Below are 27,862 nucleotides of genomic sequence, written 5' to 3' on the forward strand. Positions count from 1 at the left end.
ATAATTACAGATAGAGACAGACACATACCGATAAATAGACAGACAGACATAGATAGATAGACAGACAAATAGATATAGATAGATAGATCGATAGTAAAAGGACAAAAAAGTAAACAAATAATTAGATAAATCAATAAATAAATAAAAATCTAGCCATTCTGTACCAATCACAACTTACTTAACATACAATGCCATCGTAAACTAAAACTCGGGACTCATGCACCAATAAACCACTGACGGATAATAAACAAAACTAATTATACGCCTGGAGAGTTAAAACCAATGGAAACCGCGACATTGATAAAAGAAAAATAATAAATAAATAAATGAAAAGTAAATTAAATAAAACAGGCCGTCAGATTCGTCCGCGGGGCATCCCTCAAGGCAAGTTTCCTTCCACACGTCTCCGAGAAACTAGAGGCAAAAGGGAAATGGAGCACTGGATCGTGGCAGGAAGGACACATACAGGGGAGGGAGAAAAAGAAAGGGAGGAAAAATGAGAGAAAGAAAGAAAAATATGGGAGAAAGAGAAACGGAAGAAAAGAAAAACTGGAAGCATAGAAGTATGCGCGCGCACAGTCACACACACACACACACACACACACACAGAGAGAGAGAGAGAGAGAGAGAGAGAGAGAGAGAGAGAGAGAGAGAGAGAGAGAGAGAGAGAGAGAGAGAGAGAGAGAGAGAGAGATAGAGAGAGAGAGAGAGAGAGAGGGGGGGGGGGAAGTCCTTGTCATGAAAAATGGGAAACAGAAATATACAGACCCAAATTGAATGATCTCCTTCAATGATAAGAGAAATGGGATTGATAAAATGAGAGAGAGAGAGAGAGAGAGAGAGAGAGAGAGAGAGAGAGAGAGAGAGAGAGAGAGAGAGAGAGAGAGAGAGAGAGAGAGAGAGAGAGAGAGAGAGAAGCATCAAGCCAAATATTAATAAAACAAATATTTTTTTCATTTTTTCAACCCTTTTCGGACACAAATGAAAAGTGTTTAATGAAAGGTTCAGGAGATTTACTGTTTCGTCAAATATCGCTGTAATATCATAAATGCAGCTGCTACTATTTTGTGATTTTTGTTCATTACATTGTTTGAAGCCTACTGAATGAATTACATAGTTCGTGATACAATAGGAACACAAGTAACGCATATAACAGATACGTATATGTTTTCCTTTATTCTGGCTTTCAGTTCCCTCTGTTTATTTATTTATTTATTTATTTATTTCATATTTTGCAGACCGAAGACAAAGTTAACGTAAGAAGTGATGTCTTAACCCTTTCAATGTGGTATGCAAAAATTTACAACACTAAAAGCGATGTATGGAATCTTTATAAGTATCTACAAGAAAGAAAATGCATGAAAAAGATTAGATTTTGCAATTTGTAGCCAGCACAGTGTTTGCAGTTAGCTGTGCAACAACAAAAGATACCTCACTGATTAATGATTTAAGAAAGATGTGCCAAATATCAGTGAAAGGGTTAAAGTTTAATGAATTTCAGGTCTATAAAACCAAACGGAAATTAACATACAGACTAATTAATGCAACAGAGACAGAAAAAGCTATCAGACAACACTATCAATTCAAAACACTTAAAGGAATATGACCACTAACGTAAAACCAACCTTATTTACACAATCACATACCCTCAGGCCACGAAAAGCACAAATCAACGTCAGAATGAAGGGAAGGGATGCTGAAAGGAGACAGAGTACTCGAGACCCGGAATGACTTGCCTGAAGCCTAGCGTGTGGCCAGCCTAAACTAACCTTCACCCGCCAGCCAGTACTAGCTAGCACCAACACCCACCCTGCACTGTGAAGGAGAGGTTATCGAAATCGTGGTGATCAGGTTCATTCCACGTCTCCCAGCGCCACGTGGATACCCAGTCCAGCCCGAAGAGTTCTGTGGGAGTACGAGGAATAAGAAGTGGTGGTGGTGGTGGTGGTATTGTAGTAGTAGTAGTGGTGGTGGTGGTGGTGGTCGTGGTCGTGGTGGTAGTTGTAGTTGTTGTTGTTGTTAATGTTGCACTAATAGTGGTAGTAGTAGTAGTAGTAGTAGTAGTAGTAGTTTTAGTAGTAGTTTAAGTAGTAGTAGTAGTAGTAGTAGTAGTAGTAGTAGTAGTAGTAGTAGTAGTAGTAGTAGTAGTAGTAGGAGTATTAATAACAACAACAACAACAACAATAATAATAATAATAATAATAGTAGTAGTAGTAGTAGTAGTAGTAGTAGTAGTAGTAGTAGTAGTAGCAGTAGTAGTAGTATAGTAATAGTAGTAGTAGCAGTAGTAGTAGTATAGTAATAGTAGTAGTAGTAGTAGTAGTAGTAGTAGTAGTAGTAGTAGTAGTAGCACCACCACCACCATCAATAGCAGCAGCAGCAGCAGACGCAGCAGCAGTAGCAGTAAAGGAGGAGCAGGAAGAGGAGCGGCATTCTTGTCTGAGAAACTGAGGAAGACTAACTGGAGAGAAGTGAAAATTTATGTTAACATGTTCACCAGCCCAACCCTTCTGCCGCCCCGCTGAGGGAGACACAACACTCACATATTTCAAAGACTAGGCTGGCCTACGGGAGTTAAGGAACCACGTCACTCTGGGAATAAGAAGAAGAAGAAGGAGGAGGAGGAGGAGGAGGAGGAGGAGGAGGAGGAGGAGAAACAACAACAACAACAACAACAAATAACATCATCATAATAAATAATAATAATAATAATAATAATAATAATAATAATAATAATAATAATAATAACACCAGGATCTACATTTCAGCGTTTTTTTCCTACGCAGCGTCGAAGCTAAATATCAGACGTACAGTAACTTAAGAGTACTATTAATAAGCGGACAATAAGAACATTACTAACATCACCCAAGCATACACACTTCCTGACACGGAAAAAGGAAAAAAAATAAATAAATGAATAAAATAAAATCAACCTAAGAATATCAGAGAATGAAGTTCCTGCAAATTTTACTAATACTTTTATCAGCTAACTTTTTCCAGTACGTCAGGAGATATTTGTCACAGTCCAAGTACGTAAATAAATTTCCTTTTGCACATCTTTGTAATTCTTGTATACCAACATGTTTCATCCTATTTTCTTCCTGCTTTCTTCGCTACCACTTCATACACTTGAAGAACTCACATCATACACTCAAAAGCGAAACTAGTAAATATGTCTTCCATTACTATTCACTTTTCTTCTTAATTGGGAAGCCATGAAGCAGCCACTTTTTTTTTTTTATCACTTTAATTTCTCATTTACTATTCCATGCTTGCCCAGTCTGTGTAAAAACAAAGTAGTGATTGTCGTGCGTATTAATGTGCTATGTTTTGTGCACACGTGTAAGCTGAAGTCCCCAGCGTTGTTTAGTGCGGCGCTGCAATCATTTGTGTCGCTGTTACTCGCCCATTTCGTTCTATTTCTCGTTTTGTTTTGTGTTTTTACTAGAATTAAACCATAAATTGTCTCCCTCGTATTTTTGTGAACTTACTCGTATATGCCTTCCAAATGTTATTAAACCGAAAACTTATTCTAACACACATATTTGGCGATATGTAACTCCAGCTCTGAGAAATAACATTGAAGAATATAGATTGTAAAAAAAAATTTGGCAAACAATGCCCAGTGACCTTTGCTAATATTGACGAAAATAAGTAAAAAAGTTAACATCAATTTTGCCATCAGCTAAGAGTTTGTATTATAAAAACCCAGTTTAATGAACACCAAGGAAATCCTAACAAACAATGAAAAAACAATTCATTTTCTTTTGGGCAGGAAAAATAATTTAAGCGATAGATATATATAGAATTAAGCTCTCCTTGCATGGATGTCTCTACAAAATTTAATGAGCACTTTCTGTAAAATAGTGAAGCTGACTATAACTAAAAAAAAAAAAAAATAATAATAATAATAATAATAAAGTCCTAAAAATTCACCAAGTACACAAATTTATGTACACAAATTTAGCAGACACTAATTCAGGCTTCCACGCTCTTTCAACTATGTACTGAAGCAAGCCGTCCACCAGGGAGCGTTGGCTTGATGGAGCGTAGCTGTTGTACATGGTGAGGATATGGTACAATGTGTAGTATAATTAGCAATAAACGTTTACTTACACACACCCACACACATACACACAAACACACTACTCGATAACTCAGTGGTAACGTCCTCGCCTGTCACTTGGTGGGCCGAAGTTCGTGCCCCGCTCAGGTTGCACAGGCTTTCACTGAAGGGCGAGCGGCTGCTGTCTTCCCTGAGCGAGTGACTGCAGTGTGTCGTGCATGAAAGGCTACGATCTGACTCAAAGGTAGGACTGTGGAGAGGTGTACGAGTATTGTATGGTTGATAATTACGAGTCCAATGCATCTCTCTCTCTCTCTCTCTCTCTCTCTCTCTCTCTCTCTCTCTCTGCTGGCCATCTATCATAATTCCACTCATCAATCATACCTTCCTTCCATTCCCTCTCTTTACTCCTTCACTCAACAAACAAACCATTCCTTCTTTCCATCCATCCTTCCTTCCTCCCCCGACCCTCAACTTCCCCTCCCTCCTTCACCACTTAGTCACTCACCCACGTATCTAGCCGCCGTCTGCCCCACCAGGAGGCGCCACCAGCTGACCTGTGTGGCGTTCTCGAGGTCAGTAAAGATGCCGCCCGGGTTTCCCATGAGTTCGAAGCCAGGGCTGAGGCGGTATTGGTGGAGGTGCGTCATGAGAGTGTCAAGCTGGGTGAAGTTGTACTGTGGGGCTCCGCTGCTCAGGCTGTGTAGGAAAAGAGAGACGAACCCTGATAGACAAACAGACAGACAGACAGACAGATAGATAGACAGACAGATAGAGAGATAGATAGACAAACAGACCGATAGATAACAATAAACAAAGAAGGAAAGGCAGTTAAGGCAAACACAAATATATATATATGTATGTATGTATGTATGTATGTATGTATGTAAATATACCCTACATATAAAGACATACTCGCACATATCTACAAAATCAGAAAAATGAGACTGGCCAACTGAAATACATACAAATGCTGAGACACACATACATAAAAGTAGGGTACACGCTACACACACACACACACACACACACACACACACACACACACACAGTGAAAGACATAAAGAAAACAAGACAGATCCATTTATGTTTCGCTGACTGTTGGACGTGAATGCCTCGCTTGTATGGGAGGCTGAGGGAAGGAGCCAAAGAGTTACTTCCACTTCCCAGTTAGACGAGAGAGAGAGAGAGAGAGAGAGAGAGAGAGAGAGAGAGAGAGAGAGAGAGAGAGAGAGAGAGAGAGAGAGAGAGAGAGAGAGAGAGAGAGAGAGAGAGAGAGAGAGAGAGAGAAAGTCGTGGGAGTGGTGATGGTCAGTGAGGCAAAAAAAAAAAGCCATTAGCTTCCCCTTTCAGTTAGGTCATTTTGGTCTGCTGTCTCTCTCTCTCTCTCTCTCTCTCTCTCTCTCTCTCTCTCTCTCTCTCTCTCTCTCTCTCTCTCTCTCTCTCTCAACAAAGACAAACGACAATGGCTCAAAAAACATATAAATAACCAAAAAACTAGAATTGTGTAAGCCTTAAAACCACACACACACACACACACACACACACACACACACACACACACACACACACACACACACACACACACACACCAGGGACGCTGCAAACACAACGTAACAAAGCCTCACGTAGCGTTGACGAGGCCGAACAGCCAGTGGATGCGGGCCTGGGAGATGGCCTGGTGCGGGAGGGAGCCCACCATAGCCAGGTTGAGGAGCTCGTCTGGGCTGAGCAGGAAAGGCTGAGGCGAGGAGTGTGGCAGAGGAGGGCTGAGGGAGGGAGGAGGATACAGAGAAGGAGGAGACAAGTTGATGTTATTGCTGTGTTACATATTAATCAGTTATTCAATACACACAGTTCATATATTCATAACAGGGTGGCGGTGATAGGGTTCTATAAATAAGTAGTCAGTCTTAGATGAGGACAACTACTGGGACGATTGTGATCACAGTAAACTCAGAGTACAGGGATTTATGTTGTAATTATATTGTGCTCAGTAACTGGTTTGGCTTAGACCTCAGTCGCTCACTACAGGTCCCAGTGGTGTCCAGGGAGCACTGGAGATTGTCATGTGGGAAAATCATGGAGACACAATACATGCGAGAGCGCTTAGATAAGACACTCCCATCACCCAGACAGCTCTGAGTGCTTTCCACGACTAAATTTAATCACAACTATGCAAAGTTCGCTGCCGTCAGTCGTCCTGCCAACTCTGCACCCATGAGTCCACTTCACCGCTTGGGGAATAAGAAAATACAAAAAAACTGAGCAAGGGTGAGTGGATCGCTTCTTCAGTATCACCTTACCCTTGGATAAAGATAGAAGCGAAAGGATAGAAACGAAACCGGCCACCACCACTATGAGAAACGGGGGGAAAGTAAGGATTAACAAATAGTATATGTGTGTGTGTGTGTGTGTGTGTGTGTGTGTGTGTGTGTGTGTGTGTGTGCGCCCGTTTATACGCCCCTGAAGCATTCCATCGTCGCTGCATGCAACAGTACACAGGCGGCACCAACATTTACCTGAGGCCGGTGCTGCGCCAGAAGTGTGGCAGCGGTCCCGCCTCCGCCGCGCCCTCCACCACCACCCTCACGCCCGCCGCACGCCTGCCTCCACGATGCTGCCTCTGCTTCCACCTGGCTCGTGCTCTTCGCCTTGCGCTCCTTCCGTTAAAGTGAAGCAGCGCCGTTTCATGACCAGCTTGTGAGGCCCCTTGCTGGTGAGTCGCTGAGAGAGTAACACTGTCACATTCACCTTCTTTTTATCTCCTCTTGCCTCTCCTCCACCAGTGTCATCACCTCCACCGGTGTCTAAGCTGGCTCTACATGCGTCAGTGAACATAAGAACATAAGGAAGCTGCAAAAAACCGTTAGGCCTACAGGTGCAGCCCCTTCATGAAACATACCTATTTATTTTCAACTGTCATCGTCATCCGTAATTTTTTCTAATATTCTAAAGCTCTTTAATGACTGGTAATTCCCCTTAGACCACCACCAGCAGAAAACGCTTTCCATGGTGCTCTTAAAGGCTTACCTGTAGCGTTGTGCAGGTAGTGGTGGTGCTGGTGGCGGTGATGCTGGTGGGAGTGAGGCTCGGCTGTTATGAGTATTGGTGATGATGCTCTGACATAACTTGCATATTCCTCTACATCAGCACCAGCTTCTCGTCCTTCTCTTCTCGCACGCACCTCCCCGGTGATGATGAAAAGCGCCACTAGCAGTAACAGCAGCCTCATCATTACCGTTTTTTGTGGGTCTGAAAAGCACCAGAGAAGAGGGACGAGTGATGAGCGTGGATGAGCTGCTCAGTCAGTCATTCAGTCAATACCTTGAGGCCTTAATCCCAAGCAGGGTGGCCGTGATTGGGTTCCACATTGCAACAACCAACCGTATCATAAAAGGAAGGCAGGAAAGTGTTTTGGAACGAGTGAGACCTTAGCAAATCTACATAAGAGATATATGTTGTGGTTATATATGCAACTATAAGTGCTCAGTGGTTCCTAAAGGTGAGAAATACAGAAATACCGAGCTTTCAGAACTAAAGCCAGTAATTTTCACACCAGATGTCACGTCACACCACGCCTACCCACATCTAGAATAAGCAGGATGGTGAGGATTTTTCCAGTCACCGCAATATGTTTTTGAGGTACCTTGACAACCTTAGAATGCCAGGTGAGAGGCTCAAACTGATACACAACATCTCCAGAGCGTCAAACAGGACCACCACACCATGCAGACATTCCCGAGTGCTTCCCACAACTGAACTTAACCGGAACTGAACTTAACCGTTGATCTCTCAGTGCTAGTTGCGAATGAGCCACGGAAACACAGCCGCCTCAAGAAGCAACCAACACTGCACTTGTAGTCTCCATCACCATCTCAAAATAAGGAAAGCGGACAAGGATAAGCAAGTCCCCAGCCCGCCATCATCCCCGAGAAGAATATAGAAGACTAAAAGAACACAAAAATGGCACTTGGGATGGTGGAGCATGCTAACCCTTACTTTGTGAAGAGACCAGCCGCTAGATAATCCTGACATTGATGCTACTGACTGTTGACCAAAAACAAAAACACATTAGTATCTCAGATTGTGGGAATTCATGCATAGATTTTTTTTTTCTTCTTTCTCTCCTTTCTTTATCGTATTTCGACAATGAGTAACACTTTTTTTTTCCGAAATAAGAACAAAATAAAAATTGTCCTAATACAGCGACCTGATAATGGCTGCAATAATCTGACACTTTTAAATGTTGTTATTTGATCACGTTTATAACAAAACAGGACACTGGTAACTAAATACTGCACCGACGCGCAATTTCTGCCCAATTTTGTGTGTCAAATTTCCTTGTGGTGACACGAGGTGGGGACACACACACACACACACACACACACACACACACACACACACACACACACACACACACACACACACACATTACAATAAAAAGAATTCATTATACCAGAACTTGATTAATCTAATTCTCAAAATGCTTCATTATTCTACCGTTTATCCTTAATTCAACAGACAGTAATCCTTGTACTAGTATATTTTCCTAAAACACTATCACTTTAACGCAAATATTCTACATCTACAGTATTTTTCTTCCTTTTCCCCCACGCACGCAAGGGGACATCCAAGCAACAGTAACTTCCTTGGTTAGTGCAAAATATAAAGTCCAGCAGACCTCAGCCCTCGTTTCTTATAGTCGCCTTTTACGACAAGCGGGAAATACGGCGGCGTAATCTAAAATCCTTGTGTCTCGAGGAAGCTGGTGGGACGGGGTAGCCAACAACAGCTGGTGCTCTCATGCGGTCACCCTGCCAGGACACGACGTCGCTTATCTTTGCTGTTCGGACGAGAGGCAGGAGGCTCACTGAGGGGTGCGGGGAGCAACGCCCTGATGATATTTCCCTTCGCCTCTCCCTAATCCAAAATTAACCAGGTATACTCGTATTGTCTTTACCAGTGCTGCTTTTTCTTTTTTTGTACGCACTATTAAGGTCAGGTCTGGTGAGGTTAGGTTAAGTCACGCCCACATGAAGAGAGAGAGACAGTGAGGGCGGTATTATCATTTATTATCATAACATTACTTTTATCTCGGTCTAACCACACTTGGCCCAGTTCTACACGATCATCGAATAAAGGAGGGTTCTGTTTTCTTATACGAATTGTTTATTGTTATTTATTCATATACTGATTTGTTTATTCTATTACTTTTTTTTATTTATTTTCATTTCATCTAATTTTATCTTCTCTTTTCTTTTCTTTTTTTTATTGATTCATATTTTTCTTACCTAGACCTGCTTTACATAACTTTAAACATTTTTTTTTTCTTTTTGCATGTATTAGTTTAGTTAAGCTTCATTTAGAATTATTTAATAACGGGGCTTAAGTTTGTCCAGAAGAACTGACGTGCATATGAAGACAGTCCCCCACCAGTATTTAGGTCAGCCGATCCAATGAGAGCGCTCTAAACTCCTTGCCGCAGTACATGTCCAACACTCCCCGCGTGTGGTAAGGAGTGGCCGGAGAGGATGACGGTGGAGGGGAGTCCTTGCGTGGTTGTCTCGTGAAATTAGAAGCAAATAGGAGCAGGTTTTTCTTTTACATATTTTTTTTTTCATCTATAGTTGTATTCTTGTATCCTATTGTGTGGTTGTTTCTTTTGCTATCAGTACTACTACTACTCCTACTACTACTATTATTACAACTACCACTACTACTACTACTATTACCACTACTACCACCACCACGACCACTACCACCGTCACTAACAACATTTCACAACTAGCAAACTACACAAACCCCAATCACTTTCTCTCTCTCTCTCTCTCTCTCTCTCTCTCTCTCTCTCTCTCTCTCTCTCTCTCTCTCTCTCTCTCTCTCTCTCTCTCTCTCTTTCTCTCTCTCTCTCTCCCCGCATGCCCAACTCTCTCTGGAAGGCGCCGAGGGAGCCAGCCCCTGCAGCACCCCTTGACCCTCCCCCGCCCGCGTGAGGTGAGTGCCGGCGCCTCCCCTCTCCTCCCTCCCCGGCAGGTCAGGAGGGAGGTCCTATAAATAAAGCAGCGAACCATGGCGGCCTGTGGAATAATTGCTAAATCCGCTTGCACCACAATGAACCAAAAAACGCCGTATCACATAATCCACTGCAAAATTAATCCGCACTGTCAGTCATGCCGCCGCGCTGGGCTGTCCAAACCCACAATGGCCACGCTGTCCGCCCACCAATTGCATATTTCCATTAGTGACTCTCTCTCTCTCTCTCTCTCTCTCCTCTCTCTCTCTCCTCTCTCTCTCTCTCTCTCTCTCTCTCTCTCTCGCCACCCCGCAGCAATACGATTACATGACTCTGTGTGTTTAAAAAGTTACTAAGTGAATTAAGATACGTCGGGCACACACTGGCCGCGGGACTCGACGCCGCCCGCCGGCCTACCACACTGACTGCTGTATACGGAAACTCACCTACGATTTTATTTTTTTTTTTACCTACATATTGTTGTTGTTGTTGTTGTTGTTGTTGTTGTTGTTGTTGTTGTTGTTGTTGTTGTTGTTATTGTTGTTGTTGTTTAAGGAAGTAAACTTTTCTAACGTCTATCGATCACTGTCCAGTTGCACTATTATGATCCCACGAGTACAAATTGTGTATGACGGATTAACCTCACAAATCAACCTTAATTATATGGCCTTATTATCATTATTCTTAATATTAATGCTACTACTACTACTACTACTACTACTACTACTACTACTACTACTACTATCCACGTGGCGTTGTTACCATCATTATCACGCTAACAAGGAGCACACCCATAGTGACCGACCTGATGTTTCCTGTCTCTTATTCTTGTTAATCAGATGGCTGTATGCATTTCTTTTTTCTCGATTACTATTCAGTTTATCATTGTTTACTCTCTCTCTCTCTCTCTCTCTCTCTCTCTCTCTCTCTCTCTCTCTCTCTCTCTCTCTCTCTCTCTCTCTCTCTCTCTCTCTCTCTCTCTCTGGCGTCACTACCGTCAAAAGATATATATAAACACGCGTCGAATACTAAATTATTCGTATCCTTTTTTGCAATTCCTCTACTGTCAGTCAGGAGCGGCAATCAGATCCGATTATTTCTTTTCAAAGTTTGATTTTAGCCCGTTCCTTGTTGACATTGCTCTAGAAAAATAAATAAATAAATAAATAAATAAAATGAATAAATACAACAGCTTGACCCAACCACAGATGACCCAGACAGGTTAATCCACAAGTCTAATTAATATTTAACGGGTGTAGTCGTAGTCAGAAGCCGAATAAGCTGGCTGCTGCATTCATTCCCACTGTGTTTTGTGAGTTTTCTTAATCCGAACTCCTCTGATACCAGTCTCCTAATAAATTACTGCATTCCAGTTATATGAGCAAGACAAGAAGGAAAGAGAGGAATGAATGGCGTGAGAACATAAGGGACAAAAAAGTAAAATGAGATAAAGTAGCAAAAATAAAATGAAATGATAGAAAAGAAAACGATGATTACAAGTGTTTGACTCTTGGCAGATCTGAGGACGGTAACTTCGGTCAGAGGTCTTGAGATTAAAGGAAGACGGCTCAATAAATGCTCAAACTTACTGACAGTCTCCCAATACAACCTGACCGAGTGTTTCGATTCTTGGCAGATCAAAGGAAGCAGAGGAAGATAACTTGGATCAGAAGACTCAAGATTAAGGATAAGACGCTAAACCCAATGTGCTATTTGAGTATTGCCGAAAACTGTACCGTTAAGACAGTGTTAGATTCTTAGCAAATCTGAGGTAAGGTTGCTTGGATCAGAGGACTTGAAACTGAAGGGCAGACGCATAACACAAAGGAAGGGAAGAGCAATATGTTACTTAAGTGTTGGCCAAGACTGTACCGTAAACTATTACTGGCGGCCACTTGTGATGTAAAGGTACCCAGAAGGAACACTACATCAAGGCGGCAGGCGAAGGGAGCAACACATTTTTTTTTTTCTTTTTTTTTCAGCCAAGCCTCGCATTCATTTTCTGCCGTAAGTAACATTTTCGTCTTCATATTGTATTGCACACTGTCCCTCGACCAGCGATAGCTCCTTACTTTACCTTTGTTTCTCCAGATTTGGTGTTCAAGTTACTCAGATAAACACTATGAACATACTAATCGTGAACTACTGAACGAAGCCTTGTGGGACACGACTAATATTGGTGCCCAGCCGAAGGTAATGTGTTTATGAGAGAGAGAGAGAGAGAGAGAGAGAGAGAGAGAGAGGGAGAGAGAGAGAGAGGAGAGAGAGAGAGAGAGACGAGAGAGAGAGAGAGAGAGAGAGAGTTACAATCGTAGGACAATATTCCAATACACCTCGTTAATTAAGAATTCAAGGTCCTTATTCCCGGATATTATTATAAACTGAAATTCAACAGTTCAGTTCCAGCTGCATGTGTGGCGTCTCCTACTGAAGAGTTCCTAATAAGAGCTATCCGATAACTAACTTTTTTTTAATTTGCCTGTATAATTTCTGTATTAGCTTTTATTCACCTTCCTTCCATTTGTGTTGGAATTAGATGAAAAAATGTCTCGCTGATCAACGATATAAATATCTGATATACCGGTTACGTTTACGGTCACTAAGAACATAAGGGAAATTGCAAGTCAAGCCTACTCGTGGCAGGCTGGCAGTCCCTGTATGCATAGCTACATACGTACTTCCATGTCCATAGGATAAATTCATGGTCATTACTTCAACTATCATTCCGATCCATAAATTTATCTAATCTCTTCTAGCTTCCCACTGACTCAAAATTTTATAAACATGGACTAGGATTCACGTTTTCTTCAGTTACTAACGGAATAGCAAAACTGGATGCACTTGTCTTATCCTCGTGGAGATGCTCGTGATCATTTTTCCGTCTCTCTCTCTCTCTCTCTCTCTCTCTCTCTCTCTCTCTCTCTCTCTCTCTCTCTCTCTCTCTCTCTCTCTATCTATCTATCTATCTATCTATCTATCTATTTCCGTGCTGCTCTCTGGGTTTATATTCGCATACTGAGAACACCACACAGGAGCTTAACATCCTCTTCCCACACACGACAGAGGACTAGTTGGAAAGAGAGTTGGAAATGAGATATGAAGTTTTGCTGATGGTGGCCTGGAGAAGAGGAGCAGCTGGCAGAAATGAATGAAGGTTGGGAGGAAGTCTTCAGTAAGGAGACGAAAACTGCCAATATGCAACAGTTCATTAGCATTCTTTGCCCTGCAGTGGAATCATGGAGGTCGGTGATGATGATGATGATGTTGATGATGATAGTCTTCGTTGTGACGTCAAATACTCCCACGACTTCTCAACTCCCACACTTCCGAGGAACAGATATAGTACGTACACGTCTTTCAGTATTCATGTTCCCCAAAGCGCCATCGTTTGCAAGGGTGCTTACCAGGTCCCGTTATCCCCAACCCTTCCAAAAGTTAATTAATGGCCAGTCAACACGCGAGGGTCATATAAATGGAAAGTAAGCACACGCTCTACGTTTATCGTCGTGAAACGGAAACTAAATGTCATTGTTAAATTTGACTGCTATTTGCTTTCTTTTATACGGCAAACGGAAAAATGACTGACAATTAGAGATAACTAGAATAAAAAGAAATAAAAAATCATAGGTTCCATGCATTAATAAAGCTAACAAAAGATGAGACCGAGTGAGTGAGTTGTAAAAGATGCCACGTCCGCCACACCAGCTGACTCACGGCGTGTAAATAACAGGGTTTGTGACGCCCTTGACAGTTCATTTCGCACTTGATTTGTTTACTCATGTTTTGCACACGTAACCCCTTCGTCCTCGTTACACTCAACGGCGTCTGTACTGCATTTCCATAATAGTGTTAGAGGAAGGGGTGGACGATACGGTGTGTGTGTGTGTGTGTGTGTGTGTGTGTGTGTGTGTGTTGTTGTTGTTGTTGTTGTTGTTGTTGTTGTTGTTGTTGTTGTTGTTGTTGCTGTTGCTGTTGTTGACTTTTTGCCGATTTTTGGAATGGGACCCGATGATTTTCTTTTTTCATTTATTGATTTATTAGTTGGCTCATTTGTTTTTATTCACTTATTTTCTTATGTAATGATTATTTAAAGTCTTCGTCAAACTCCGATCTTAAAAATAAATAAATAAATAAATAAATAAATATTAGCCTACTGTGGCTACAATCTTACCTTATGCCGTTAAGAACCTTGCCTGTCACGGGCACCAACCATGTGAGCCCTACAATTAACACCCATCACTGTACCATCTTCTTAAACACTGGTAACATTCCAGCAGCGTTTTTTTTTTTTTTTTTTTTTTGTAAGGATTTGATTGAATGCTACAAGGGAATCAACAGCTTGGTGTTTTCAATTCATTTTTAGAACTCATTGATCTCCCGCAAGATTACGAAGTTTCCTTACTGGGTGTATTAATCGTCACTTTTTTTTTTTTATCACCCAAATTACATTCTGCATGTATAGGATCTTATCATAATTAGGACTAATGCTGGTGACACCACCTATATGCAGGCCATATATCACCTTTATCAGTTGTATTGTCTTGGCAATAGTTACAGCTATTACTATTGTCGCGATTATTCACCCATCATCAGCAGTTTATTGTGCATACCATCAAGTCAAGGCCGGTATCTTTAAACGCTTTATGTTCTTATAAAAACTATTTCTGAGCCACAAAGATGCTAAGCCGGGTTTTCATGGGTGCTTTTCCTTGTGATAATAGAGAATCCTTGTTAAATCATTAGAATTACGAGGACACTCTTAAAACCACTAATAACTCCATCAGTGCGGTCCCTGTGGGTTATAAGATACAGCATATTTGTATAATTGTACTTACCGAAGTGTTGCGAGGCGCCGACCAGTGCCAGTTTTACGTTGTCATGAAGCCTCTCACCCCACGGTTTGTCATAATCAACGGCTGTTTACGTTCGCCAAGCACTGTGACAGCGAATCGGGTGAATCCGACTTGTTCCAATGTTAATGAGACTAACGACGTGGGCACCTGGTTGACTCGATGCACTGACTTAAAACACGAATACAAGGGCCGAATGTCTATAAGAGATAGAATTGTGAAGTGCAATTCACTGCCTTAAATTGGCCTTGTTGACTGTCGTGAGGTTCAGGAAAAGTTCTCGTACTGCATCACGTTTCCTGTCACCTTGTATCTTTGGAGATGCGCAAATTTCCGATGGTGGTGCTGGTGGTGATGCTGCTGCTACTTACGTATACTGTGAACCTACACGCTATTACTTATATTAGTCTCCAATGATAATTCATAATTAAATTATCAGATAGCAAGGCTAGTTCTAGCTAGTGTACTTATGTCTCATAAGCATTACATCAGAAAACTTAATAATAAAAGCAAATAACCCTCCCGACTAAAGTATCTTCAAAGATCGGGTAATAACAAAGTAAATAACCCTCCCACATTTACCAGTGAAGGCTAACAGAAGAATTCATTATACTCTAAAAAAAAAAAGTCATATAGCACAATCCATAGAAAATTCAGGTTAGGCAAAGTAATATTGTTTATTACTTATATTGTTTGTTTTACATGTTATGTAAATATAAGCCTTACTGTATATGTGAAAATATGTGGAATTGTCCAAAAAAATATGAAATGGTAGTTTGACTCAGCCTACCACACACACATCAACTAACACTTGTAATTGCATATTTGTTGGCTGGCCAATACTCAAGTATTAAAACAAAGACACTGTAAAAACAACTATGTACATCAGCATCAAACACACAACCAAGCTTGGAGCAAATAAAATTTCTCACATATTCTTCTCAAAGACAAGTGAACACAAGGACATTCTGCAGCTTCATGGAAATGCAATTGTACTAACTTTATGTATTTGTGCACCTTTGGTGGCCAAGAATAAATACTGGCTTTCTCACCAAGTGAATAAATATATACATAAATAATTTTCCAAGGACTTACAGCCCTATTATTGGAACATTCAAACAATGACTTAGTTCCCAAACAGGTACAGGTGATCCAGCCTGAGCCAACTTCTGTCACACCAGCTGTGCTGGAAACAAAAGACTAATACTGCCTCTTGTCCCATCACAGTCGGCATCAGGCACACTGCTCTAGTCATACTGTTGGGTCTACCATTAGGTCAGGAAGCCAGAACCCTTACCACTGAAATCTAAATGGCTGATAATGCAATGAACACCTACCACTACCAGGCTCTTGACATGAGGTGGCAGGTCATCTCAATTTGAAATAAAACAGACCCACTTGATGAAGCTTCACACATGTTTACCATACTTATCTGGCACACACATCTGTACCCCATCAAGTTCTGTATCTGTTTGGGTTCTATTTGCCTGCTGTCAGATGTCTGTTCTGAAGTCTGTCTGCTAAGTCTTACAAAGTCTTTTCTCCAACTACTGAGAGCTGCTTAACCTATTTATACATTATAAATCTTTAATCATTGTCAAATTACTGCCAAAAAATGAATTGTTGATGAAACCAACATTAATAATTGATATAACAAACCAAAAATTTACTATTAATTTCTTGCATCATGCAGAATTATGCCATCAGATGCTGTTTGATGGCAGTTTTTTTCTTTTATCATGTTCATGAAATTAAAAGTTACCTCAATAGCGTTCAACAAATTAAACTTTTCAAATTAACAAAATATTCCACCCATACTATGCACCCAATGTCTTGAAACTAAAGTATTTCAAATAAATTAATTCAGTCAAGTCCAATGTTATTTACATACTCTGTAATCATTCTGCCACGTGAAGCATCAACATCTAAAGTCTCCTACTTGAAACTATTATTAACAGATAGGATTGGAATGTGAGGCTCAACAGGAAAATCACACCTGAATTGTTCTTGGGTGATGCAGATCTGGATAGTGACTATGATGTACTGAGGTGTCCATTCTCCTATCTGTTAGTGGAAGGATAGCAGGCTCAGTTCATAGAAGACTGAGGTTTTATATTATGCTATATGGCCACTGGAAACTGCTACTAACAGCAAATCCTACTGTGGAACAAACGAAAGCCTAAATGTTATAGGCAGAATTTTTTTTTTTTATCCCAGTCGCATCATTCAGAGGTCTTTCTGTTGTAGGAAGCAGTGCACAAAGTTTTACTTGTCAACAGCTTGTGATCCAAGAACTATTCAGAATAGTGGCCTCTGTAACAGCTGCAAAATTAACAAATATAGAAAACCAACAGATGCACGGACATTACTTCAAACACTAATACTGAAGGGTGTATACCATGTCAAATATCCAAAATATAAAATGTGCCTTCCTATACACATATTACCAAAGTGCTATGACACATTACACTCACAATCTGAAATTTGAACATTATTCTTTATTAAATGGTTACACTACCATTAAATTACTATACAGCATTTATTTATAAGTCACACAAAAAGGCTTACCATTATAAAACAAATTTTGCTCAGTTTGGTAACTATCTTAGCTACTTTTAAAAGGAAAATTATGAAAAGGGTAAAAAAAATATTGTCATGCATAAGTAATTCCCTACACATCACCACTCGTGTGTGCTACAGTCGCCAGTGTGTAGTCACAAGTTCAGCGCTGCCTCAGGAAGGTACGTCTTTGCTAGTTTGGTACGCGAGTGTTGGGAGTCTCTGGGAACATAACAGTTGTTGTTGGTGGTTGTCTAAGGTAACGGGGGATTGGTTCATTGGACCATGGAGTGGTTAGGGTAGTTTTAGGTCGCTGTGTTGGCTGTCCGTAACTGTCCGTGGTAAGGTCCGCGAAGTCACGATGTCAACACGCTGCTGCTGGGGAAACGAGACAATTCAGTAAGGCCCTACCAGTGGCCGACTCAACACATCTGGGATAGGCCACTTGGGCAGCCATGTAGAAAAATGGCTCTTATCAGAAATAAAAAATTTATTTATATGAAAAATCTATGAAAAATATTTACGTAAACTGCATGTGTTAAATGTGAATTTCACAATCATTTCACATGCATAAATTAATTCTAACACCCTCTCCATCATAAAGTGAATCCCATTTTTATTATTCTCATAATACCATTGTTAACTAGAAAACATTAAAAGCCATAAAAAAAAAAGTCAGAAAACCATGTCTCTCCACCGCCAGTCATGCAAGAAGTCTATATGTACCATGCTGCCCCTTGTGACAGGGCTAAGCGAGTGTGGCCCCATCCGAGCTGCATCCCCACCTGTGCTGGGTTGGGTTGCCAACCAGGCACTCCCCAGTCAACCCTTTTGCTGCAGCAGCTTGTGACCTAACCACTCCTCATGTGCCTCAGCAGCAGAGCTCTGGATGCCCCAGTCATGAGGTACATGAGAGATTAAGAAGCTAGAAATTCTAGCGAAATGTGAAAGATGCCAATTTCATAAAAAAAAAAAATTTAAATAAATAAAAATAAATAAATAAATAAACTAAAAAAAAAAATCACTGTATATAAGCTGCAGCAAATGGATTGAGACTGTTTACTTTATGCAGTTTATGCCATCTTCCAACAATTACTGACTTAATAAGATCTCCATATATCTGAATCTAAATGCATAGCAAAAATACAGATTTCTGGAGGACATTTTGGAGAATACTTTGTAAACCCGGTGAAAAATGTGATTTGAGATTTATCTAAGTCAAACACTGCTGAATCATGACTTGTACCTTGACAGTGATTTATGAGATTTTCATTGAAAAATGTGAAGCAATGTTGCTTTCCTGGCAACAAAAACTGAAAAGCTTCAAGAACAATGGAAAAAGGCATTCAAGGCCTTACTTTTTTATCTATTTCCTCTGCATAGCAAAGATTGTGATCAATACAGCTACACAACAATTTTGTGAGCAGCCACCAGTGTCTGTACCATAGTCTGACTGATCCACTTCATGAACATATTGGGCTAGCCATTAATGAATTCAGTTTTTCAATATTTCAACTTGAACACTGCACCTTTCATCTGCATATCTTACTTGTCACAACAAGAATAAAGTGCAGTGAGAAGAAAAATTGCTTTTTTATTTAAAGAAGATGCTATAGGTATACTTAAAGTAAGTCTTTCTGTCATGGTCATCTTAATGTTAAGTCAGAGAAATATGCCAGCAATGTCAAAAACTGAAATTTAGCTTGGAATATCATTACTCACGTCCTTCATGTCTTCACACTGAAATCTTCTCAGACTGCTAGCAATATATGCATAATATTCCAAAACTATTGATTTATGCTACAAAACATGCTTCCTGGAAAAAAACAGTGATATTACTTTTCTTCAGTATCATAATGAAAATATCAAATGTATATGAGGCAGCATCACTTTTTGTGAGAATCCAAGGGAAGTAAACAAATTGTTTAGATACATAAGTTCAGGTCTTGCACAGGAGGATGTAAATATTCCATTGGCTTATGACAGCTTATATTAACAGTTTATATCACATTTTTCTTCCTTTGTATGACAATCCTTCCTTAAAACTGCAAATGATATTTAGGGTAAAGTTAATCTATCACATTTTGTCCTCAGTCTATCACTGCACATGCTGTACATCATGAGATTCCTCTTTCTTCATTACACAGTAATACCAAATCACATACCACATGGCAAAAAATTTTCTGCCAAGCCAACGCAGACAGAACATGCTGATGATTAAATTATGAGATGTCCACAAAGAGTGGATGGTGAGCAGTGTCTGGCCTGCCATAAGCATATATAGCTGCTCAAGGTAAAGGACATGGGCAGGCTTCAAGTACTGCAAACAACCTGCTTCAAGTAAATGCAAAATGTTCTTCTTACCAGAGGAAAAAAATACTAAGCTTGGCTCCTGCTGCAGGCAGCATGTAGATGAAGAAAACACCTCACCAATATGTTAAGTATCCTAACCAAAAGGACTGTAACATTTGATGAAGGTTTCAAATTAGACAATGGTATCTGATTAATTAAATCTTAAATAAATAAAACTATTTATGCAAAACATTTTTGCACACTGTATTCTCTTTCCTGGTAAGGACATCAGATCAATAATTTCAAGGTTGATAGAAATGCTTAATAATTAAACAGTCAAATCTCCTATAGACACATGTAAATCTATATATCAGTTCTATCTACAGAACAAAATGTATTTCTCAAATTCAACTGCAGCAGACTACAATGGTAAAGGTTGGAGTGATTGAAGATGGTCCATTAAGAATAACTGATTAAGAAATAAAAAAATAAATAAATAATGGAGATAATTCCCACTACACATCCCAAGTAATCCCATGAGAGTTAGATTTCTAACTTCCTTCTTGAAGTGAGTGTTAAAAAATTACCAGATGAGAGGTGAAGAATTCTGTTATACCACAACCTTCCTAAATGCAGATTCACAAGCCACCACTAAACCCTTGTGACTGTGCTCCTGCCCTTGTGAATGGCTGCCCCAAAAGGGTGAGGAGAATGATGTTCCATGCAAGTTACACTACTGACGCACCAAGCCAGAAGACACAGGAGATTCTACCTCTAGCATGCCATGTGTGTCCCCGCAACATGCTACTATTTATATATCACAGATATCATTATCACAGCCTGTCAGAGTAACACCTAAACCTTAAACAGTACAAAGACACACACAGTCAGCCTTAGACCATACTGGAATGATTCTCTCAAATACAAACATCATAAAAAATATACATATGTGTGATTATGCTGAGTACACTTAAAATACATTGATTAATTTATGCATGCCAAAAATGTATTTACAGCTAACAGCATGCTGAACACAAATATTTCTTTCAAAAACAAAAACACCTACAACCTCTTTTACATCCTATCATGCAAATAAAGTCACATATTTACATTACTTAAATGTGAACTGCCCCTTTTGACACATTGTTACTGTGATAAGTTCACATTCTTAAGGGAGTATTCTTTACGGGAGATTTAGTAGAGCACAAGGCCAATGTTATCAGAGCAGCCTTCAATAAATACTTCAATATAACCAAAGGTATCATGGGCAGGAAATGTATGCTAACATTTTTCAGTAAGAAAAATATTGACAATAAACATAATCAATATAGCTAACAATTATTCAACGCAAATGTAACTTTAAGTTATAATTGCCCCACCAGTGCAGTGCCCATCCCCAGCTCCCTTCAAATATCCCTCTCCTCGTACCTCTGCCTAAAGCCGACTCAACTCTGGTCGTCGATGCGAAGTCTTTTTCGGCCTGAGTCAGCCTTGTCATGGGGGTCAGCCTCCATCACCTTCAGCCTGGACCCGAGCACCTCCTGCCCATGCAACACCTGTGCAGGGGAATACACAGTGAGAGCAGGAAAATACACACAAATGTGAAGGAAAGCTGACTATTTTCTATATCTTAAGTAAGCAGAGTTGAATGCAGGAATGGAGTTCAGTATCAACCAAATTCAACACATCACTTCAGGATTAAACAAACTATCCAAAGGAAGCCTAATTCTATGATCAAATTTTCTTAAAATATTATTTTTAAGAATATACTCTTCTTTTAATAACATTCAGACATCTCACTACATTTAATTCTTATTCCTGTTCTAGATGAAAATACCCCTTTTTCAATTTTCTTTAACTATTCAGCAATTTGGTGGCATTCACACACACACATACACACACACAAGAAAATTCACTTGATCTGATAAATACTTGATCTCTTAAAAAAAAATACATCTTCACTAACCACTGCATTCACTCACCACTATGGCCTTGTCTGCCGATTCTTTGGAGGAATATTTAGCATAACCAAAGGTCTTGCCATTCAACATATAGATGTCAATCAGGTTTCCAAACCGACCAAAAACGTCTTTCAGTGCATATATTGGAGGTGGTGAAGGATGGCACACGATGAACAACCTGGAGGGAACCCAAAGAAGATATCCACAATTCAAGGATATCAACAGAAATATACAGGCACACATTACAACTCATACAATTAAAGAGAGAGAGAGAGAGAGAGAGAGAGAGAGAGAGAGAGAGAGAGAGAGAGAGAGAGAGAGAGAGAGAGAGAGAGAGAGAGAGAGAGAGAGAGAGAGAGAGAGAGAGAGAGAGAGAGAGAGAGAGAGAGAGAGAGAGAGAGAGAGAGAGAGAGAGAGAAATTTATCTAAAAAGGAAAGTAAAAGATGGAATAATGACAAGCCCTACCTCTCAGCAACTGCTGAGTCCACAGGTGCAAGGGGCTGTGGTGGTGGTAACTTGACAGAGCAGTAGGAAGGATCATATGTCTCACCCCCGGTTATCTGACCTGGGCTGCCACCAATGTTGTTGACAGTACTCTGGCCTGAAACATACACTTCAATAAGATCAAGTCCTCCCATAGGAAACAACAACATTAAATTCAACAGATAATGTGGAGGCCTACAAATGCACATTAAACTTTATAACATAAGAGGGCCTCTGACCAAGGGGGATGCAACTGAAAGTGTTGGTCACTAAACCAGGCAGTCCAAAAGCAGATCTGAACCTACAAGGAGAAGGGTCTTAAAACCTCCCTCTTAAAATACAGAAGCAGGGAGAGAGTTCCAGAGTTTATCAGTATGGCATAATCTACAAGTACTTTACAGAGCACAGCAGAGGAGCCTGCATCCATCAAAATCTAACCAATCAGCATCTTTTCTCCCTTTTATGTTCTCCAACCACAATAGAAACCCAGCCCCTGTAAAATGAGCCACTCACCTTGACTGAGCCCTGCAGCCTGAATGAGGGAGGTGGCTTGGGCAATGGTTTCAGCCAGCTGTGCCAAATTCTGTTGTATGTTACTATTGGGCTGGCCACCACTTAGGGCTGGCGGAGCAGTGGCAAGGGCACTGGGAGGACTGCTACCCATTGTGCCATTGTGAGGAACCAAGGCACCTGACACACCCCGGGGCAACCCAGCATAAGGGGGACCTCCTGGGGCTCCTGTCATCATGGGGGGTGGACCTCTGTGTGGTTTGGGAAAGGACATATAGAGACCAGGGATGATAAGGGGAAAGGATTCACATGATACTTCTTTATAACTAAAACCATTAGCCTATATCAAGATTGAGATATACATATTACTATTTGCAATCACTAATTTAAGCACAATAATATATGAGAAACTTGTGTATACCAAAAATATTTTCTAGAACGACTTAATTTCCAAGAAATTTAAGACAACCTGTGTAAATACAAATACATATAATTTAGTAGAAAGTAGAATGTTATTCTCAAAACTCCAATTGTAACTCCATGTTCATAAATACAAGAAGGAAGAAAATGGTTCAAATAGCAAAATGCTTTAGAAATTGGCACTCACGGGGGCATGTCGTGTCTGGAGTCAAACTTGACGATGAGTCTTTGGCCGGGGGGATACTCAAAGCCATGCAGCTTTTCCTTGGCATAGGTTGCAGACTGGATATTGTTATACACCACAGTAGCAACGCCTCGAGCCTGATGATGGAGTGTCTTTTGATATGGTGTCAAAGGAAAAGTAGATTATTACAAGATAAATATGCTAGAAAGAAGAAAGCTAGGCTAGCTAGCTGGGATTTAGAATGTAGTGTTTGGGGTTGAAGTGTATGAAGTTCTTACTTTTTCCTTGTAGTTGCTACTGTCTTTATGGGTGTATTCTGCTGAGTCTCTTTCATAATATTATGTGATCAAAATATTAAAAAATAGACATTATAAGCAATCTTCAGTTCATTGTTTTGTAGATTTACCTGAAAACTGAAGAGTTTTGTGTTTATGTTCATAACTGGTAATCTATTGAGTTTGAAAAATAGATTATAAAACATTTTACATTTTGATCTTAGCCAAAGAACTGAAAAGCAAATAAAGGAGTGATGGGAATCCACAAAGTAATGGCTGATTGCTCCCAAGAGGAAAGATTAGGGAAAGGTAAGACTGAAATGACAGCAACACCAGCTGGTAAGAATTTATGCCAATCATATCTGAATGAAACTAAAACTTAAAGGCTGGTTAAAGTGCAATAGCTTGATATCATGCATGAGTTCAGTGCCACCAAGTATTACATCAGTCTCCACCTCAGACCTGTCAGTACACAGAATGGAAGTCCATGGGTGTCATTGCTCAGAGCATCATGGCAGTGCAAAAACAGCCAAGATTTTTGTCACAGTGAAAACATAACAGTGATGCACAGCAGACATGAAACCCAAAGCCAAAAGTACCAGACTATGTAGAAAGCTCAAAGAATTATCTGTGAACTTAATGTGATTAGAAGTGATCTCTGATGCAAGCTGCATTAATACACACAACTTATTGCTACACCCATGGATCCCCATCAACTGCTGGAAAATGAGAAGAAAGATAACATAAGCATGTGGATCCATATTTTAATATTACCCTTTGGCAGAAGAAAGAAATAAACTATGAGTGTTAAGCAGAAAAAGGGAAGAATAAAGAAGAAATAAACTATGAGTGTTAACCAGAAAGAGTTCAACCCTAACTGACAGGCAGTCCCAAAAATTTACTTCTACTGCAAAACACTATACACTCATTTACCCTCAGAAGACAGCTTGATAGAAGGACAAGGAAATATACTGACCTCAGAAAGAAAGAGAAAACAGGATGCAGTTTAACTCTAAGCCCTGATCCTTAGCCTTGTGACCACCACCCATTCATCCCCGTCAGTGTTGGTGAGACAGGGTGGAGGTGACCCAATGACACCACTATGTCACACACAAGAATGAAAGAAATATGCAGCTCCCCATGGCATATGTTACAAAGACACAATAGAGAAGATTTAAAAGAAAAAAATGCATTAAATGTTAAGAGAAAGGATAATTTTCTCTCAACATTCAGCAATGAGGAAAATGGAAGGAAAACTGTATCTTTCTTTCACGCCTGCCAAGCTGTCCAATGCTAACCAAGCTCCTCCACCAGCAGTTTGCTAAGTGGTCCACCAGAACAAGAGAAAACTTAGCTCCCTGTGAACAAGCTAAGAGCTCAAGAAGATAGGCTCAGAGGTGTAGTCAAGCTAAAGAAAAGTTATGTCAGGAGTGACAAAGTTATTTTAATGTCATGGGGAAGTGATCTATATGCAGTGCAGTCCCCTGTTTGTTTAAGGTCTCTAGTTCCTCATTGGGCTATTTGTACCACTTTTCCCTACAGAAACAGCAAAGAGAGAGAATGTCATTGCAAGAAGTTGGCTTGAACCTTAAATCTTATACTTAATTATACATATTACCTTCACATTCCCAGCATCAAGGGACATAAATTCAGCTTTGTTCCCATGTCAGTAAATCTGAATGTTTCTGCACTCTGAACAGATTAATGAGATACCATTCTTTCCTGACTGCACATAATATTGATGCTGGCAAACACAAGGTCAAAGCCTTAAGACAAACCTATATAAATGAAAGTGATATAGTACTTATAAAGGGAGTTTGCAGGAAAAGTGGCACAAATAATGCAGATGATGAGGTGTGTATGTAAAAGTGTACATTGAATATTACATTTCCCTGTCCCAGAAAGCACTCCTGAAACACCAACACTAGTGCCCATCCCTCCCTGCCATCCCCTACCCTGCTGTGACACACGAATGATAGTATACCTGACCAGACTTGTGGTCTTTCCTCAGGTCGCAGTAATCAAGACCGGGGATAAGGTCAAACAACTTCCAGAGCTGGTCCTGGTTGAGGGTGGGCGAGGCAATAACAGTCAGCCGCGTCACACCCTCGGGGTTTAGCCCACTTGTGTCCACTGTAGGAGGTCGGATGTCAGCAATCAGTTGTGTCATTGGTCAAGAGCAGCCACACATGGGTTAGCAAGTAGTAAGTCCTCAAACTGTAGTAACTTCTAGAAGAAACACTTGGTTTTATGAAAAACAAGGAATACATATATATATTGCAATGAAATGCTCTATGCTGATTTAGATTTCATAGGAGAATGACAGCCCTCTTACAAATGATAAGAAGTTAATTTTAACATTAATCTCTCACTGTGGTGGGCTTAGACTGCTGGTTCCTGAACTCCCTTTGCTCCTTTGTGACTGCTCACTTGTTCAGACAATGCTGATTAACACTACCCATCTACAGTTGACTTAATGCAGCTCATAAAAGGTGAACTGCAAATTTTACTGTTTATTTTTCTTATTTATCTATTCATTTTTACTTTATTTTATTGCTTCTTTATCAGTACAAATTAGGCATTATATGCTAGGAACTACAAATCTGGCTCTTCACTTAACTAGAAATTGCAAGAAGGCTTTTGAAATTCCTAAAACCTTCCAATTAATTTAAATGGCTGTCACATACAGTGCTGGATTATAACCATACCAAAATTATTGAATGTTTGCTTCACTACACCTTTTGATAATGAGCCTAATCTGATCTGATTCTGTTCTCCACTAGCTAGCATGAAAAAAAATATAATAAAAATAAAAAAAAAAGTAAAGCAAATAAAACTCCTAATTGAATTACAAATGCCATACAATACCTGCTTCACTGACTGGGCATGCTTTTAAAATTCCTGTTGATTTATACCTGTGGTTCAGCAATAAGAAGTAACTAAGGTTAAGGAATTTCCAGTACATAGCCTATATTTCTAATTAAATTAAATCAAAGCCGTGTAAGATCCAATTTATTAACAATATTAAGTGTATTATGAAGTGACACTTGCTGGACTACACCCCTTGATATATATATTTTTTTTAATACTGTCTATATGCAGCTTTCCTAACCTGCAGTTAACGGCATCATGGGAGTATGGCCATATACTTTCTTGATCTCATATAGTCATGTAGTTCAGTGGGACAGAGCAGCAATGCCAATACACAAAGTCTAACCACCCAGATTTCTACAGCAGAATACAAAGACAACCACAGTGAGTCAGTTGGAAATATTATTCAGGACTCTGGATATATGTGTGCTCTAGCCAAATTTGCTAAAAATATAGACATGGAACACAGGACTCAATCCTTCAACTATCAATCAGAGTCTGTATCAAGTAAGGTGTAAATGATCCATGTTTTACAGCACAAGAGCAATGGTTATAATAGGCCATTTATACTGCTGTTAATAAATTGAAATAAAAAAAAAATAAGAAACAAATGTTATACAAAATACCATTGAATGTTGTGTAATTAATAAAATATGCATCTATAAAAGTAAACCTTGTTATAAAAAAATTCTAAGACCTCTCTACTAAACTACAATAGTTCTCAAGGTACATGATACAGAGAAACATAATGAAATTTATGCCAAGAAATAATAGTTTGTACTTTGATCTACATTACAGAAAACTCAGTACTGTTACTCTGAAGAGAACAAGAATACAATTATGGTTTTACACAACTATATATGACAAAAGCATTCTAAGAGTCAGTTTACGAGATATCCAACCAAACAGGCGAAAGAATGCAATACCAATTAACGAGTTACTAAACACAAAGCCATATTGACTGTGGACAACTTCAGATCCCCAGAGTCAAACTGCAAGTCCTGATGTGTCCTGGTTTGGGGGGAGGGAGGGGCGTCACTAACACCTACACCAGTGTGTGCGTCCAGTTGTGCGCACATGCACACACACAGACACACCGACACACACACATGCAAACACACACCCTTAGGATCCATCATCTACATTTCCAGTGAAACAGCTGTCTGTAAGTGTGGAAACCACTCACTTCTCTGGTGAGTCATGTCAGAGTGGCGAAAGGCTACAGAAGGAGGAAAACATAGACAGTTGATGACAAAAAAACATTGTGTAAGTAACAAACACAAAACAATCTCAGCTATCCGTGTGTTAATTTAAGATATGCACTACAAACTGACATTCTTGTATGCTAGGTTAATGTACACACTGGTGACTGAA

General features: G+C 40.0%; 2 protein-coding genes across 4 annotated transcripts in view; both read right to left on the minus strand.

Moving 5' to 3' along the window:
• The window catches only part of LOC135107702 (alpha-L-iduronidase-like), a 43,817-nt gene extending 28,371 nt beyond the window's left edge, over positions 1–15,446 (minus strand). Inside the window, exons 1-6 of one of the 2 annotated variants that reach the window (XM_064017881.1) lie at positions 14,918–15,446; positions 7,100–7,321; positions 6,589–6,793; positions 5,695–5,835; positions 4,575–4,765; positions 1,810–1,905 (exon numbers count right to left, since the gene is read on the minus strand). In XM_064017881.1, coding sequence (XP_063873951.1) covers positions 1,810–1,905; positions 4,575–4,765; positions 5,695–5,835; positions 6,589–6,793; positions 7,100–7,304 — 838 coding nt within the window. In that variant the 5' untranslated portion in view covers positions 7,305–7,321; positions 14,918–15,446. The remainder of the gene's footprint in view (positions 1–1,809; positions 1,906–4,574; positions 4,766–5,694; positions 5,836–6,588; positions 6,794–7,099; positions 7,322–14,917) is intronic. The other variant, XM_064017882.1, reaches the window with a different exon arrangement.
• Positions 15,447–15,590: 144 nt separating this feature from the next.
• LOC135107703 (RNA-binding protein 45-like) overlaps positions 15,591–27,862 on the minus strand; it is a 30,203-nt gene continuing 17,931 nt past the window's right edge. Inside the window, exons 5-11 of one of the 2 annotated variants that reach the window (XM_064017883.1) lie at positions 25,602–25,750; positions 23,346–23,479; positions 22,742–22,989; positions 22,211–22,346; positions 21,766–21,922; positions 21,212–21,339; positions 15,591–17,866 (exon numbers count right to left, since the gene is read on the minus strand). In XM_064017883.1, coding sequence (XP_063873953.1) covers positions 21,229–21,339; positions 21,766–21,922; positions 22,211–22,346; positions 22,742–22,989; positions 23,346–23,479; positions 25,602–25,750 — 935 coding nt within the window. In that variant the 3' untranslated portion in view covers positions 15,591–17,866; positions 21,212–21,228. Of the gene's footprint in view, positions 17,870–21,211; positions 21,340–21,765; positions 21,923–22,210; positions 22,347–22,741; positions 22,990–23,345; positions 23,480–25,601; positions 25,751–27,862 lie in introns of both variants that reach the window. The other variant, XM_064017884.1, reaches the window with a different exon arrangement.

Source organism: Scylla paramamosain, chromosome 15 (assembly GCF_035594125.1).
Source record: "Scylla paramamosain isolate STU-SP2022 chromosome 15, ASM3559412v1, whole genome shotgun sequence".
Taxonomy (NCBI): Eukaryota; Metazoa; Arthropoda; class Malacostraca; order Decapoda; family Portunidae; genus Scylla; species Scylla paramamosain.